General features: G+C 36.7%; 1 protein-coding gene and 1 long non-coding RNA gene across 2 annotated transcripts; one reads left to right on the plus strand and one right to left on the minus strand.

Annotated features, from left to right (window-relative positions):
* The first annotated feature begins 7820 nt into the window (after nucleotides 1-7820).
* On the plus strand, nucleotides 7821-8977 carry LOC142611647 (uncharacterized). Its single transcript, XR_012840083.1, has 3 exons — nucleotides 7821-7913; nucleotides 8021-8787; nucleotides 8888-8977. It is a non-coding gene; the product is annotated as an uncharacterized LOC142611647 (long non-coding RNA).
* A 2917-nt stretch (nucleotides 8978-11894) lies between these two features.
* LOC142612210 (uncharacterized) lies at nucleotides 11895-13475 on the minus strand. Its single transcript, XM_075784324.1, has one exon. It carries the CDS (start codon nucleotides 13473-13475, stop codon nucleotides 11895-11897), a length of 1581 nt encoding a protein of 526 aa, XP_075640439.1.
* Between the last annotated feature and the right edge of the window lie 1568 nt (nucleotides 13476-15043).

A 15043-nucleotide genomic window follows, 5' to 3' on the forward strand; every position in this document is an offset into this window, starting at 1 on the left:
TATCAATTGCTCTTTTGTTCTCAAAATCATCCTCGCCATATCTGACGAAATTAGAACCATCCTTGTAGCGTTCTTCCATCATTTTATCAAATTCTTCCTCATTCATCTCCTCCTCTTTGGGAAAAAGGGGAAGGCTCTGGGCTTTTCCTGGTTCCTTGTCAATTTTTGACTCTATCAAAATCTTCTTCAGCAAAATCTGTTCCCAATGATTAAGAGAGATGCGGAAGATAAATTAAACATGCCCACATTGATCAAATTGCAACGTTTGAAAAAAAAAAAATTTATTATTATTTTTTGGGTGGGGTGGGAGGGGTATTAATGAACAATAAACCCAAGTAAAATTGATCAAATTACATTGTGCCATCAGCACTACTGTTCTGGCCAGAAATCAAAATCCAGACTGAATAACCAGCAAGAAGACCATGCTCTTATTTATTTTTTTTGGTAAGTCACACATGCTCCTGGTGGGTCTTGAACCCAAGCCCTCCACCCCAACCCCCCCCCCCCCCCCAAAAAAAAAAAAACCTTGCTCTAACAAGTGGAGGTAACATTTGAGCTAGACCTCGTTGGAAAATCATGCTCCTTTGTCAACAAGTGTTTTTAAGTTTTTAACATCAAGTGGAGCAAAGCATTTATCTTCGCATCAAAATCTTTTGGTGGCACCCTAAATTTATATATAAAACAATATGACACAGTTGTAGACTAAATGCAATAAAACAGTGTGATAGAGTTGTACTCTTAACGCATGTAATGTGCAATCAATAAGCGAATTCACTCGTGATGGCACATGCCAGGCCAAAAGGATTGAGCACAAGAAACCTTATTTCAATTCAAGTTGTACACTAAAATCATAGATCATGACCCATCTTGGTATAAGTTACGTAGAACAAAAAAGCCTCCAAATTCAACTCCATTAACTATATGTTACATAATCATTTTGGTTTCAACCAAAGTACTAAAATGTACATCAATATGCAGAGACTAAAGTGTACTAAAATGTACATCAATATGTGTGTCCTGCACAGCCTTTTGAGAGGGCTTGTGTTTTTTGTTAGTTTATGAGCAGACAAATTAAAGCAGAAGCTTCTCATACTCCCTCTAGGTTTCACACAATACCTTACACATAGAATCTCACCTAAAGCTTCTCATACTCCCTTGAGCATACTTTGCAATAGCTCCACCCTTCCAAAAAATTCACCCTATGTTTGGATGGGCCAGTTCCAAACATACCCTAAAGGATGTGGGCCAATCAAATTAAGGTCCTAGCAATTAAGGTCCCAATGAAAACTGATTCTGGAAAAATAGCTCAAGCAATTGTACTAATTTAAGGAGCACGCACTTTCAACAAGATGCAAGGGTTGAATAAGGTGAAAAGGCAGATGTCCTAGCATTAATTAAATAAAATAAGTAAAGCTTTCATAATAAAATCCTTATGACTTACTTATCACCACCATTCTCTGCACTGCGCTCTATTTCAAACTTTTTAAACCAAGGTAAAATGAGGTACTTCACATACTCCAAGCAAGGATTCCCTTCCACAATACCTGGAAGACAGTATGCTTTCTTTATCTTCAAATTCACTTCAGCCTACAACATGATGGCAGAATAAATCTAAGGTTAACCTAGTTTGATAATTGACTATATCCTTATGCTATGTGCAACTAATAAAAAAACACAATGCAACCCCCTAAATGGCAATTTGATACCAATTTACATGCACCCTACCACACAACTATACACAAAATGTTACAGGATACAAAAATAAATAGAGAAATAGCCAGTATAAAGAAATAGGAATATACGGTGTGACAAAATAATAGGCTTGTTTTTCCTCTTGATGTCATCACAGTACTCTCTCGCAAGTACATTCACTTTTCGCTGATCCATTCCCAGTTGGCAAATGTCGGCCTATTTATTTTTAAAAAAAAAAATCATATAGTTCAAAAAAAATTATGTTTTTCCACAAAATCAACATAGGATCCCCCACCCCCTATCTTTCCCTCTTTCAAGACCACATATATTATGGCTGGAACCCACGCACAATCAATTGAAAGTTATCAAAATCATATGTCCATAGCAATCAAACAAATGTAAATCAGATCAACATTGATCACAAAATGACATACGAATTATGTAGTTCACTGAAACCCTAATGTCAATCTGTTTCTCAATTTTCTTTGTCTATTTACCCTCTGCTTTCACTCCTCAAGTCCAATAGATTGATGATTTCACTAATAATATGCAAAATTTCCCTTTGCTTAATTTAATTCAACACTCCCCCCGGGGTGGATTTTCAACTAGCTAGCATGATTGATTGTAGACACATGGATAGGATGAGAACCAATAATTAAGCTACTTTTTTTTCCTAAGCACCAAAAAATAACCTTTTTTTTTCTCCTTTTGGCTGGGGAATTATTTGCTAAGTTGTTCTAACTCATCAGAGCCAAGTGTCTGAGTAGTTGATGAAATCATGGCATATGGCCCAAAAATAATGAAAAAGTACACACTTAGTAATGCAAATACCTAACAATATAGCTGCTTGTTTATGGACCACGCAAAGTCTAGTTCAAAATTCATAGCGCGCGTGATCATCATTAGGTATAACTGATATGGTATCACAACATGAATTTGATATCACTGAATAAACGTGCCCATCTCCAAATGAATATAAATGATAAGTTTTGATTGTACTCTAACAACGATAAAAGAATAATTCTAAATATAGTTATTAGGGACTATATATATGATTGCTTATATTGCAAACAATCTTCAACAAACATTCTCATGTCTAACATGAAGAATTGCCACTTATCAATAATTATTGAGTGTTTTGATTGGATGGTAAAGAGCAATTACTATAAAAACAGATATTATAGATTTTAAATTCTATCGTATTAATCAAAATTATAATTATTAGGCTTCCTATGATGTGTGGTCCAATTTATAGTCGGTTAAATAACATTGATATGAAATTGTGTCCAGGAAAACTAATTTTGATACATGTATTTGAACAATAAATGAAAATATAGGTTTTAGTTAGTTCAACTTATAAATGACTCAAATTTAAATTCCTCTTTCACCAACAAAAATTAATTGGTATCTTAATTTAATGGTAAATGTATCATCATGTAGTAGGTTTCATAGGTTTCAAATCTTATAGTATCTAAAAATAAAATAAAATAACTTTTTCATAAATTCTGAAAAATAAGGACTAAAAAGCACATAAAAATAATAAAAAAATAAAAAAAAAAGGAGAGAGATGGTAAACTAGAAAGAATTTCCAAGGTGATTACGAAACTTTTTGAAATCATTTTCTAAAGTCTCCAATGTCCACTTGCTAAGAGATCTTCTTGAGTTATATGAGACCTACAGATCCAATGTGGGTCATGGAATTCTAGGCAAATTATATTATATCTATTGGAAAAAAGTAGTGCCTCATATGTGCTTTCCTAATTAGCCCACATTGCAAGAACTCCGAAGCACTCGATCTCGGTGCTTAGTGAAAAATCACATTTAGGATCTTAAAGTGTAAGTTAAAAACCAACTTTTACATAATGCTGGTCTATCATGGTTTGTTCTTATATATTGATTTGTTTCACTTAAAAAAAATATGTTGGAAAAAAATTTAATTCTATCTAAAAAAATAAAGTTTTTAAAAGCTCTATACCAACCAAATAAGTTGAATAAGCTGCTAAAGAAAATTAATGAAAAAGAGTATAAAGTTTACCCTTTCCAAAAACTATTCCCTTTAACTTAAACTCAAAATTTTAATTAAAAAGAGTATTAAATTTTCAAATAAAATAAATAATAAGTTAAAATTTATTAACATGGTCTCCATTGATTTCTCTCCTTCTTCTTTTTTTTCAAAATAGAATAAAAGAGCAATAATATGAGAAGGAGAAGGAGAGAGCATTTTAGTTAACATGTGCTGTTTTAAAACAGCCATTGATAATAATAGGCCTATCTATGGAGATACTTTATCATAATATAGGGATTCATATTGAACTACATTCTCTATGGACATACTTTATCATAAAATGTATAGAAATAGCCTATTTAATCTGTAGAAGTTACTCAGAAAGTGGCAAAGAAATAAATCAATGAACAAAGATATAAAAATGCTATTAAAAAATAAAAACTTAGCGAGAATGGTTTCTAATATGTCAATCAACAAACATAGACATTTCTTTTCACAGAATCTCTCATACCAGAATTTTGGGAGTCTCTGGGCTTGCTCCATAGGTTACTCCAGTATGATTCACTTTTATCAGAATTTTTCTGCTTCCTCATTCTCTTTTTAGCTTTTGCCTGCAATAAATTTTGGATTAATATTTGTTATACTTATTAACTAACAAAAATTTTAAAGTGCCCATTTATCTACCTACAAAGTCTATATGAAAATATAGAAGAGAGAGTATTAATTAGATGTTCAAACCACCCAAATTTCAAAAATTTACTTCCAAGAAAAAAGAGCAGTGAAGATGCCAATCCATAGAGAGAATTTTCCAAACAGAGAATATCAGTGGAAACCATTGCTTCTTCTTCTTTTTTTCTTTTTCTTTTTTAAAGTTATGGATCTTTATCTCAAAACACTGTAGGCCAAGTCTTAGTACCTAATGCTTAGGGGACAGTCCCCGTAATCTTGGCCTACATTTATCCTTCCCCTTTTAGTGTTCATAGTAAGTCCAACATATTTAAAAGTAACTTTTAATTGTTAAGTATCAAAAGCCTTTGGCTATATCTTTTTTCTAATAAGTAAAAATAATTTTATTCAAAATAGGAAATGGTTCACATAAACAGAATGTACATCAAACCACCCCTAAAGAATAACAATGTCATATTCAAAAACTCTAGAAATCAAGAAAAGATAATGGGGGAATGCTGCCAAAGCAGACATGATGAAACCATTCAAAAACTGTAAATGCATCTGCATAGGACCTTCAATGATTTAACTGAACTTTTGCATTGTGAGTGCCATATGCAACACAATCATTTTAAAAAGCAAGTTTCTGGCATTTTAACAAATGATAAAAATGCATTCAAATGGACATAGGGAAATCTATCCCATGTAGCCCAACAACACATGATTCATGAAAGTTAAATTAGATAACAACTGCACAGAACATACTATAAGAAAAACTAAGCACATACACATACAAAGATAATGCTTCATAAAACATTAGTTTAAAATAGATGAAGATTTCCTTTCAAGAAGAAAGAAAGAGGAAAAAAAATTTAAGAGTTCGTACCAAAACTTTTGCTTGCCTCTTTTCCCACCGAGTATTTGCCTGCCACATTAGCAAGTGTAAATAAAATAAAATGAACAAAGACAGTAAAACAGGGCAGCAACTGAAACTTTGTCAACTCAATGATCTTTTAAGAAGCAGAAGATCAAAAGAAGAGTTAACTGGGGAAAAAAGTACAAAAATATAAGATAAAAACTAATTCTTATCTCACCATAGATTCAACCCCTACAATGAAAACCCTAAACCAAAATCGAAACACTAAACCCAAAATCGAAACCCTAAACCTAAAATCAAAACCCTAAACCTAAAATCGAAACCCTACAATCACAAAATTGAAACCCTACAATCACAAAATAGAAACCCTAAACCTAAAATCAAAACCCTAAACCAAAAATCGGAACCCTAAAACAAAAATGGAAACCCTAAAACAAAAATCAAAACAATCAATTTTAAAAACTTACTGTCAGTGTCAATCAATTTTAAAATCTAAGTCGGCCCTATCAGTGTCTTGAGTGAGATTGAGAGTTGGAGAGAGAGAGGGAGAGACCCAAGGCAGTGAGGGTGGAGGCGGTGCCGCGGCGCTTGGTCTAGAGGTCAGTGACGATGCGGGCGAGGTGGACTTGAGTTTGGGTCTCGCCGATTTTGCCGCCGGTGAAGGAGAGGACTGGGATTGGTTTGGGTTGGGTTTTGAGGGATTTGGGTTCGAAGAGCTCAGAGGTGAAGGGATTTTTTTTGGTAAATAGATTTCTTCTTTCTTATTTATACTTAGGTTTTTAGCCGCGTTTATTAAAACGCAGCTTCAGGCGTAACTGTGGCCGCGTTTTTTAATAAACGCGGCTTTAGGACAGAACTAGAGCCGCGTTTTTAAAACGCGGCTTCAAGACATGTATTAAAAAAAAAAAAAAAATTTCAGATGGGTCTGAAGCCGCGTTTTTAAAACGCGGCTTCAGCCCATTCCAGAAAAACGCGGCCATTGGTCCAAAAAACGCGGCTACAGAGTTGGGCTTGGGCTGCGTTCGTCACACGCGGCCTGAACTACAAGCTGTGGGTGCGTTTTTTAGAAACGCAGCCCAAGTAGGGTCTTAGGCCGCGTTTTTGCAAACGCGGCTAAAAAAAACGCGGCCTAAGACCCGCGTTTTTTGTAGTGAGGGTAAAAACAGTTCTATCCTAGCTAGGGTTTATTTATTCTTTGGCTCCAAGAATACTGAAATATCCACATTTTTTTTTTGGTATCGTTTGTTAAAGTCAAAAATCAAAATAGGCAATTGCTTGAGATCCCAAGTGGAAAAAAAAGACATGGATTCCAGTTAGCTCAATTGATAAAATCTCTGATAGTTGTATAAGAGATCTGGAGTTCAATTCCCGCTTACACCAAAAACTGATTGATGTATTGGTCTGATGATAAAGAGCTAGGCAAAATTTGGGAAACAGTACAGGTAAGGAAAAATTTTAGGACGAAAGCATGCGTTCAAAGTTAATTAGTAAGTTGGACTCTTTTTGGAAGTCGAGTTTAGTATACTCGACTTCCCACTAAAATGAGTTCTGACGTGGATTAAAAAAAAGAGGAAAAAAGCCAGGTAGACACCACTAAAATCGAGTATAGGATACTCGACTTCTATGAAAAGTCGAGTATCTTATACTCGAGTTTTATTGCAGTTTAAACCATAAAATCGAGTACACGGTACTCGACTTACATTGCAGTTAAAAAAAATTTTACAACTGCAATCCGAGTACCGTATAATCGATTTACAGCCCTTCTCCCTCTCTACGCCGTTCTTCTCTCTCTCTCTCTCTCTCCGGCGTCTCTGAACTTTAGATGAACCACGCTGCTTCCCGAAATTTTCCCTGTTTCTACGCCGTTCTTCTCTCTCCGGTGTCTCTCTCTTCCTACGCCGTTTTCTCCGTCCATCATCAACCAGCAGGTTCATTTTCTCTCTCTCTCTCTCTCTCTCTAATGTGATTTGCTTCTCTTTATTTATTGGCTGAAATGGGTTTTGATTTGGTTTTTAGGTTTAGTGATTTGGAGATTTGGGTTTAGTTTTTATTTGTTCTTGAATCTATATAATCTATATAATCTGCCCAAATCATGATTGCTTTTCTATGAGTTTAATAATATCTTAGTTAATTTGTGTACATTGCTAATGGTTGACTGAAAATATGTTAGGAACGATTCAATTTTTGAGATGGTGGACACAGGAAGTTTACAACTTTCTTATGTACTAATGGTTGACTGATGTGCTAACTTTAGGAATGATTGTTTTTTTTTTTCTGATGTGCTAACTTTTATTCAATGGTGGGTAGAGGAATGATTCAGTTGTTTGTTCACCTTTTATTTAATTTTTTCAACACCTACAGAGGAATGATTCAATTTTTGTGTTGGTGGGCACACGAATGTGGTAGTTCAAGCCAATTCATTTGTATTGTTTCCCTTTGTTCTAGTAGAGCATAGCTCTTCTTTATCCATCTTATGCTTGAGCTTGACTTTTTGATCTCCTTTTCTTGTTATGCCTTAAGTCTTCTAATTATTTCTTTCTCCCTATTATTTATAGCTGATATGACACATAAACCTTTTACAGCATGACGATAGATCCTGGACCCATTGATCATAGTGTATTGACGGAACAAGTTAAACATTGATCTGAGTTACTGTGGAACCCTGGGGGACAGGTAATTGCATGAGTTTTTTGTTACTATGCATTCATGTCACAACTCTAAGTAGCCATAAATACTAAATATTTGCGTAAGATTTTCATCTATTGTTATAGTATTTGTAGGATCCTCCTGGCACATTGGATTGTCGAAGTCGCCATGAAGAATTGAGACTTCGAGATCCTATGGTAGATGATCGTGTCCTTGCCATTGTGAGGTTGCTTGGTCTAGAGGGTCTGCACTTGGTCCCATCCATACAGCTAGACCATGCACTGATCACTGCATTTGTAGAGCGATGGTGCCCAGAGACCCATACATTCCACCTACCACATGGTGAGATGACGATCACATTGCAAGATGTGGAAGTTATCATGGGGTTGCCCATCGAGGGTGAGGCAATGGTTGGGCCTTCTAAAAGAATTTGGGAAGACGTGTGTGCTGAAATGCTTGGAATTCAAATTCCAAATGGCCCTTAAACTGTGCTAAAAGGTCAAAGGATTCTAATACCCGCACTTGTTGAAAGAATCAGACAACCACTGCCTCCGAATGCCAATGAGATTCAAGTTCATCAGTATGCTCGCTGTTATATACTAGCCCTACTAGGGGATATGGCATTTCTTGACAAGTCCGGAGATAGGGTCCATCTCATGTGGTTAGAGTTCATGCAGAACCTTCGTAATCCACGCAAGTATAGTTGGGGTAGTGCAGCCTTATCATGGTTGTATAGACAGTTGTGCAATGCAACCGACAAGAAGGCAAAGCAGATTGGCGGACCATTGATTTTAGTCCAATTGTGGATATATGTCAGGTTCCCACATATGTCCCCACAGATGGTGCGCCAACCCGAGGGTGTTTATGGTCCACCACTACCACCAATTCCTCTTGCTATGCAGTAAGTATCTATTGCATAATTAGTAAAACCCATGTACTATGCCACATTTTTATACTTAAACGGCTAATGCTAATGACCATGCGATGTTACTTGCTTGTAGGTGGGCAGGGGCGATGTGTACAAAGAATGCTCCCACGCACGTGCTTTCCGCATATCGCAATCAAATTGCCACAACACGGCCCGACCAGGTATAATATTTATACGTCCATAACATCTTATGTCCTTGAAAAAGTTTTTCATTACCAACTATTGTGGTACTTGTTATGCAAATTATGGGAAATTAGCTAAATGTGGTTGCTTTACTTGGTGGCTTTTGTAGGTTAAGTGGGAGCCATACGGAAATGACTTGAGCCACCTTCCTCCTAGTTTTAGCATTGAGGGAAGTAACGTGTGGAGGTCAACCGTTCCACTTATATGTTTCTGGCTTGTAGAGTTCCACCTACCCGATCGTGTCCTGCGACAGTTTGGGCTAAAGCAGGAACAACCCATAGATGCTAATACCAATCGTGCTTTGCACAAAATAGATGCGAGGGGCAAGGTAGAGAAAAATTGGTCGGTGGAACATGCAGTCCATATTCAGAAGTGGAATGATCGTGGCGAGTACGTTTGTAATGCACCTAGGATGGAGGAGGTGATGTCACGTCATCATCCATATATGGTGTGGTAACGTAGAATCACTCGACTGTATATCGACCGCGCTAGTGCTAAGATGGACATTTTGGTAATGTGCATTAATTAATTTTTCACTTAGATTATGTGTTTGATGTTATGTATGTGTTGTACTTAATATATGCCCGTGATTTAATGACAGCTTGCAACCCAACTGGCTATCCTCAACTGGTTCAATGAAGAATCTTATGAATATAAGTTCATTAAAAAGGCCCTTGAGGATGTGGATGAGGTTGATCGTATCGATGTGCCAGACAATGATGAATCAGCAAACCAGACTGAAATACCAAATGTAGGGCCCAGTACGAGCTCAGCTACTCCAATGACACGTCATCGACCTGCCCCTAGCCCTCCTCTGGCCACTGTGACCCCTGTTCCACCTGTGTCCACCCCTGAGGACACAACCAGCCCTCCCATGCCACCCATCCCTCCCATTGACACTGGATCTCACTCGCTATTTACCCATGTTGAATTTGAGTCCTCACCACACACCACCACCATTGACCACAACTCACCTACAGCCCCATCCTATAGCTCCCCCCAGATAGTTATACCCACCCCTAGCCTTCAAACACCCCATGTTGAGCTCATGTCTGCCAGCCCAAGTCAGATGCAATCACCTCCTACCTCCTCTACCTTGTGCTTACCTACTTTCCCTTCCTATGTGGAAAGTTATTCTTCTCTTTTTTAACTCTTTTCAAGTTTTCTGTTTGTTTTTCCCTATGCCAAATTAAATTTTGTTCCCTCATCTGTGCTTCTTTTTTTTTTTTTTTTTTTTTTTGCCTTTTCCAAATAATTAGGTGCCCAAATTTGAGGACTCTTAAAGCATAAAAAAAAAAAAAAATAGATGTCCTGTTTAGAATTTAGAATTCAATTTAGCTTCTTTAAGGATGACACAGTGTGCCAATTGTCAGTCAAAAAAGCGAAGCAAAATATTTCCTTGGCAAATGTAAAACTTGGAATTTTACAACAGGCACTTCATCTCTAATCTTTTGGTGAATACATAACATTTAAACCTTTTTAAATGTAAAATCTATGTTTTAGATTCAGACATTTAGCAACTCAATTTTGATTGATCCTAGGGAATGGAACTCTACTAAATTACTATTTGCTGGTTCTCTTGTTAGTTTTAGAAGTGAGATGGGGAGAGTATTAATTTTGTTGTCCCTTGAGCTTGCAATTGAAGAGTCATGGGCTTGATTAATAAGGATGAGAAAGGATGTAAATTTTATTAGTACTAAATAAAATTCATTCGTTTACAGGGACAAAAAACTGAAACTATTTTTTAAGTCTGAGACTTTTATACACAATTATTGATGTAATTTTCTCTGTTCAGGTCCAGGTTGTTCTTCTATTGGGGGAGGTGCCTTTACAGAGTTGGGTCCATTTTATCCTAGAGGTGACGGTCGAAGCCTTCGAAAAAATTCAATGTCATGGAGTAGAGGTAAGTCACTTAGCATATTATGTGGAACTTTGTTTTCATTTGGCTGGATCATGTAGTATGGACTAAAGTTCCCTTTGTTTAAAATTTTTAAATTGTGATACTAATGCATCCATCAAATTGTTCCTATTCTTTTCATTTTGTAGCATCAAATCTCCTTTTTGTTGAGTCACCGGCTGGAGTAGGATGGTCATACTCGAACACAAGTTCAGATTATACTTGGGGAGCTTCCTAACGATTACAACCAAAGACAAATGATCCATAAAATCAACTAATGAAGTAGGAAAACGCAAGAAAAAGGCCTAAAGATCAACCACAAATCTCTCCACACCTTCAAAAGTGTGACTATTATGTTCCATCCAAAGTATCCAGATAACACAATGAGAAGTCTCACAGCATTGTTCCTATGGCAATGACATGATTTGTGACAATGACATGATTTGGCTGTTACAATAGGTTCTATTTGTTTAATTTTAAAGAAGACTTTTGTAGTTTCCTTAGCCTTTTTTTTTCTAAAATATTTTTTGTTATAGCTTATATTATGTTTTTTAGTTGAGCGAAATTTTTTTTTTTCTGTTTCAAGTTGGCTAAAGATGAATTTGTGGTCATTCTTCTAGGTACAATGTAAATTATTGAACAAAGCTTTTAATTTTTTATTGTTTCTCTGTTTTTAGGAAACAATTAGTTCATCTACCAAAGGAAACCTAAGACTGATGGAAAAGAACAGCCACAATTAACAAAACTTGCAAATTTGCAGTAATCCATTTAACATGATCTGCCTTATAGGAACACGCTGCAAATTACATTTAATGTAGTTTTGTGGCTCCTCACAAACATAAACTTTTAATAGATAATGCAGTATTGTTTTATGGTAAGTAACAAATAACAACACAGTGCTACTTTATGAGGATATATGTGCAAAGATGTGAATGAAAAGAAATTGATTTTTTTCAAGATCATAGCTATTGATTTTAGTTGAATTGCATGCGTTGCTTACCTAGTTTGGAACATGGCTGCTTGTTGATGCGCGAATCACATTCGGACATCTCCTGCGGTTATGGCCCTCTTCGTGACACACTCCACATTTCGGCTTGGGTTGACTCTCCCTCCAATCCATCTCGTTTCTTATTCTTGTTGACGTAGGTCGACCTTTGTCTCGCAACATTTCAAGGTCAGGGTACAACTTTGGGCCGGCAACCTCCCGCCATAATGACTTATCCTTGGGCACACAAAACTCATGTGAATAGGTGGCAAGTCGCTTTTGTAAAGTATAACATGGGTCAATATACCTCATTGCATTGACATGTTCCACCGATACAACCGCAATCACATGTGAACAAGGGATCTTATAGATTTCCCATTTGCCACAAGTACATGTGTTCTCCAGCAATCTTACTTCATGACTATGGTCTCCCCCATTAGAGCTGTGTGGATTATGTGTTGTGCAAACCTGATATACACCGTTCTGCTGGTTAAATGGCCTCACATAGTGTCTTGTCCCTTTTTCGTAATTTGCTTCATATTTCTCCATGGCATGCTTGCTGAACTTCTGACCATGTTGAATATCACCCAATATTTTAGTGCGTCGATCATTGAAATAGGCGACAAGTTTGCACCAAATGTAGTCAACCAATGCAGATATGGGTAGTCCACGTGCACCTTTTAGAACTCCATTGAAACACTCAGACATATTGGTAGTCATTGCCCCATAGCGGTGTCCACCATCATGTGACAGTGTCCACTTATCTAGACCCTCCTTCGTTAGATAGGAGTACGGCTTCTTTTTTGCTATATTGGGATTGGGATCCTTCCTGAATTTGAGTTCACATTCCTTAAGGCAATCCAATATTTTTTCAAGTTTGCGATCTTGATGCTCGTATCCTGCTTTCAAGGCCAAAGACTTTAAGAATTTGTCATTAAATTGGGTGTTGAAGTTGCTGGCCACATGTCTAATGCAATATCTATGATATACCGGAACATAATTATTGGGCCACTGGGCAATGGATGATATTATACCTTTATGTCGGTCTGATATTATGCAAATGCCAGAATTGGGTACCACATCCCGTATTGCAGTCCGCAAGCATTCTAAAAACCATCCCCAACTGGCCCCCGTCTCTTCATCCACAACCGCAAAGGCAAGCGGAAAAATCTCATTATTAGCATCGGTAGCCATTGCAATCAACAACTTTCCTTTATATTTTCCATAAAGATGAGTTCCATCAATACTAATCACTGGCCTACAATGTGCGAATCCAGCAATGGAAGGAGCAAAAGCCCAGAACACATACTTGAATATAATAGTACCCGGTATGTCCCCGTTGATCGACCGAAACTTTACTTGTGTACCTGGATCGCTATCCTTATATGCCAACAACAACTTCTGCAACTTTTGGTACGACTCTTCCCAATTCCCATGTATGTTTGCAATAGCCTTTTGTTTCGCATCCCATATCTTGTAGTATGATATATCGTGGTTAAACCTTTCCTTCATCAGATTTTGGAGATCCTTTATTTTGCTGGTGTGATCGTCAAGTATATATTTATGCAGTTCTTTGGCAAGAAAATTCGAATCCATCATTCTGCCATCTTTGTTCACCCCAACTGATGGACAAGTGTGAGGACCGCCAAATACTTTGACAGCCCATAATCCGTTAAGCTTCGGTTGCGAGAATGCTCGGACTTTCCATGCACATGACTCATTTGCGCACTTCACACACAATCTTTTCTGGTTGGACCACTCAGTTATATAATTCTTGTTGTTATCCAGAGAGTAAACTATTAATGCCGTTTCTGACCTCTTTATTAGGGAAAATCAACCCTTTGCTAAAATTCATTCCCTGCCCCCAACTTGATGAAAATGGTATCTCAACACTTGAAGGATCAATAACATTATCCCAAGTGTTTGCATGGAATGACAGGCCATGAGCTTCATATGTAGGGACTGTAGCATGATCACCATCGCCTATATCATCTTGAAACTCTATAGCATCATCATCATGATCATCCACGACATCATCACAAACATTGTCAACATTTTCATAGTTTATAGTATTCTCGTGAAAGTCATCTCTCCCAATCATCTCTTCATACTCATCTCTACCATGATCAACATCATCTTCGTCTTCGTCTTCACCTTCCCCCCCTAGAGATTGAAGAAGTTCTTGTTGATAACTAGATCTGCAAGCCTCCATTGGAGTTGGTGTCTCTTGACATGGTAGTGTATAACCCTCAACTATAGTGGACGGGGTAAGAATCAGATGACTATCTGCATGTAATGATTGGAATTCTTCCCCGCCACCACCCTCCAAAGTTGTTTGTTGCACATCTTCACCGCCAACTTCTATACGAGGCTCCACACTTATATACAACTCAGCAGCTTTTAATTGGGGCGTAGAGTTTATCCTGTCAAACATAATCTTAACATGCTTGTCTCCTTTTATTTCAATAGGTGTGAAGACAATACGGTCACTGAACACTGCAAGAGGAGCACGATATGTAATTTTTATGTCCTGCAACTGACGGTCCAAATTCAGCTCTTTCATAATTTTCTTTTTCAACTTCTTCAAATTGATCTCCCGCCGTTTTTTTAGCTGAATAATTTCTAACTTTGTACCAGGCCCTTCATATGTCACTCCATAAGTCACATCATTGCAGACCTCCCCACCATAATATAGATATAAATCAATTGAACTCATTACAAGCCTACAAGTCAAATAAGTTTACTGAAAGTTAGTGACAAATATAACACCTTTATTTGATATGAACTACAAATATTGCCTCAAGGAAAATATAAAGATAACATGGTCGCTAACATTAAAAAAAAATTTAAACAACTATAAACAAATTTTTATAAAATTAATACGTTACACCTTACAACTAACAAGAGAAGTTTGTGTTTCTTGAATCACTATAATTTACAATGTTTTATTAAGAGAGCTGAAAATTTTCTTTGCTGGGATCAAAAAAAAAAAACAGCACATCATTATAATATAACAGCCCATCAAGTTCATGTTTCTTGAATCACTATAATTTACAATGTTTTATTAAGAGAGGTGAAACTTTTCTTTGCTGGGATCAAAAAAAAAAAAAAAAAAAACAGCACATCATAATAATATAACAGCCCATCAAGTTCATGTTTCTTGA

Source organism: Castanea sativa, chromosome 10 (assembly GCF_040712315.1).
Source record: "Castanea sativa cultivar Marrone di Chiusa Pesio chromosome 10, ASM4071231v1".
Taxonomy (NCBI): domain Eukaryota; kingdom Viridiplantae; phylum Streptophyta; class Magnoliopsida; order Fagales; family Fagaceae; genus Castanea; species Castanea sativa.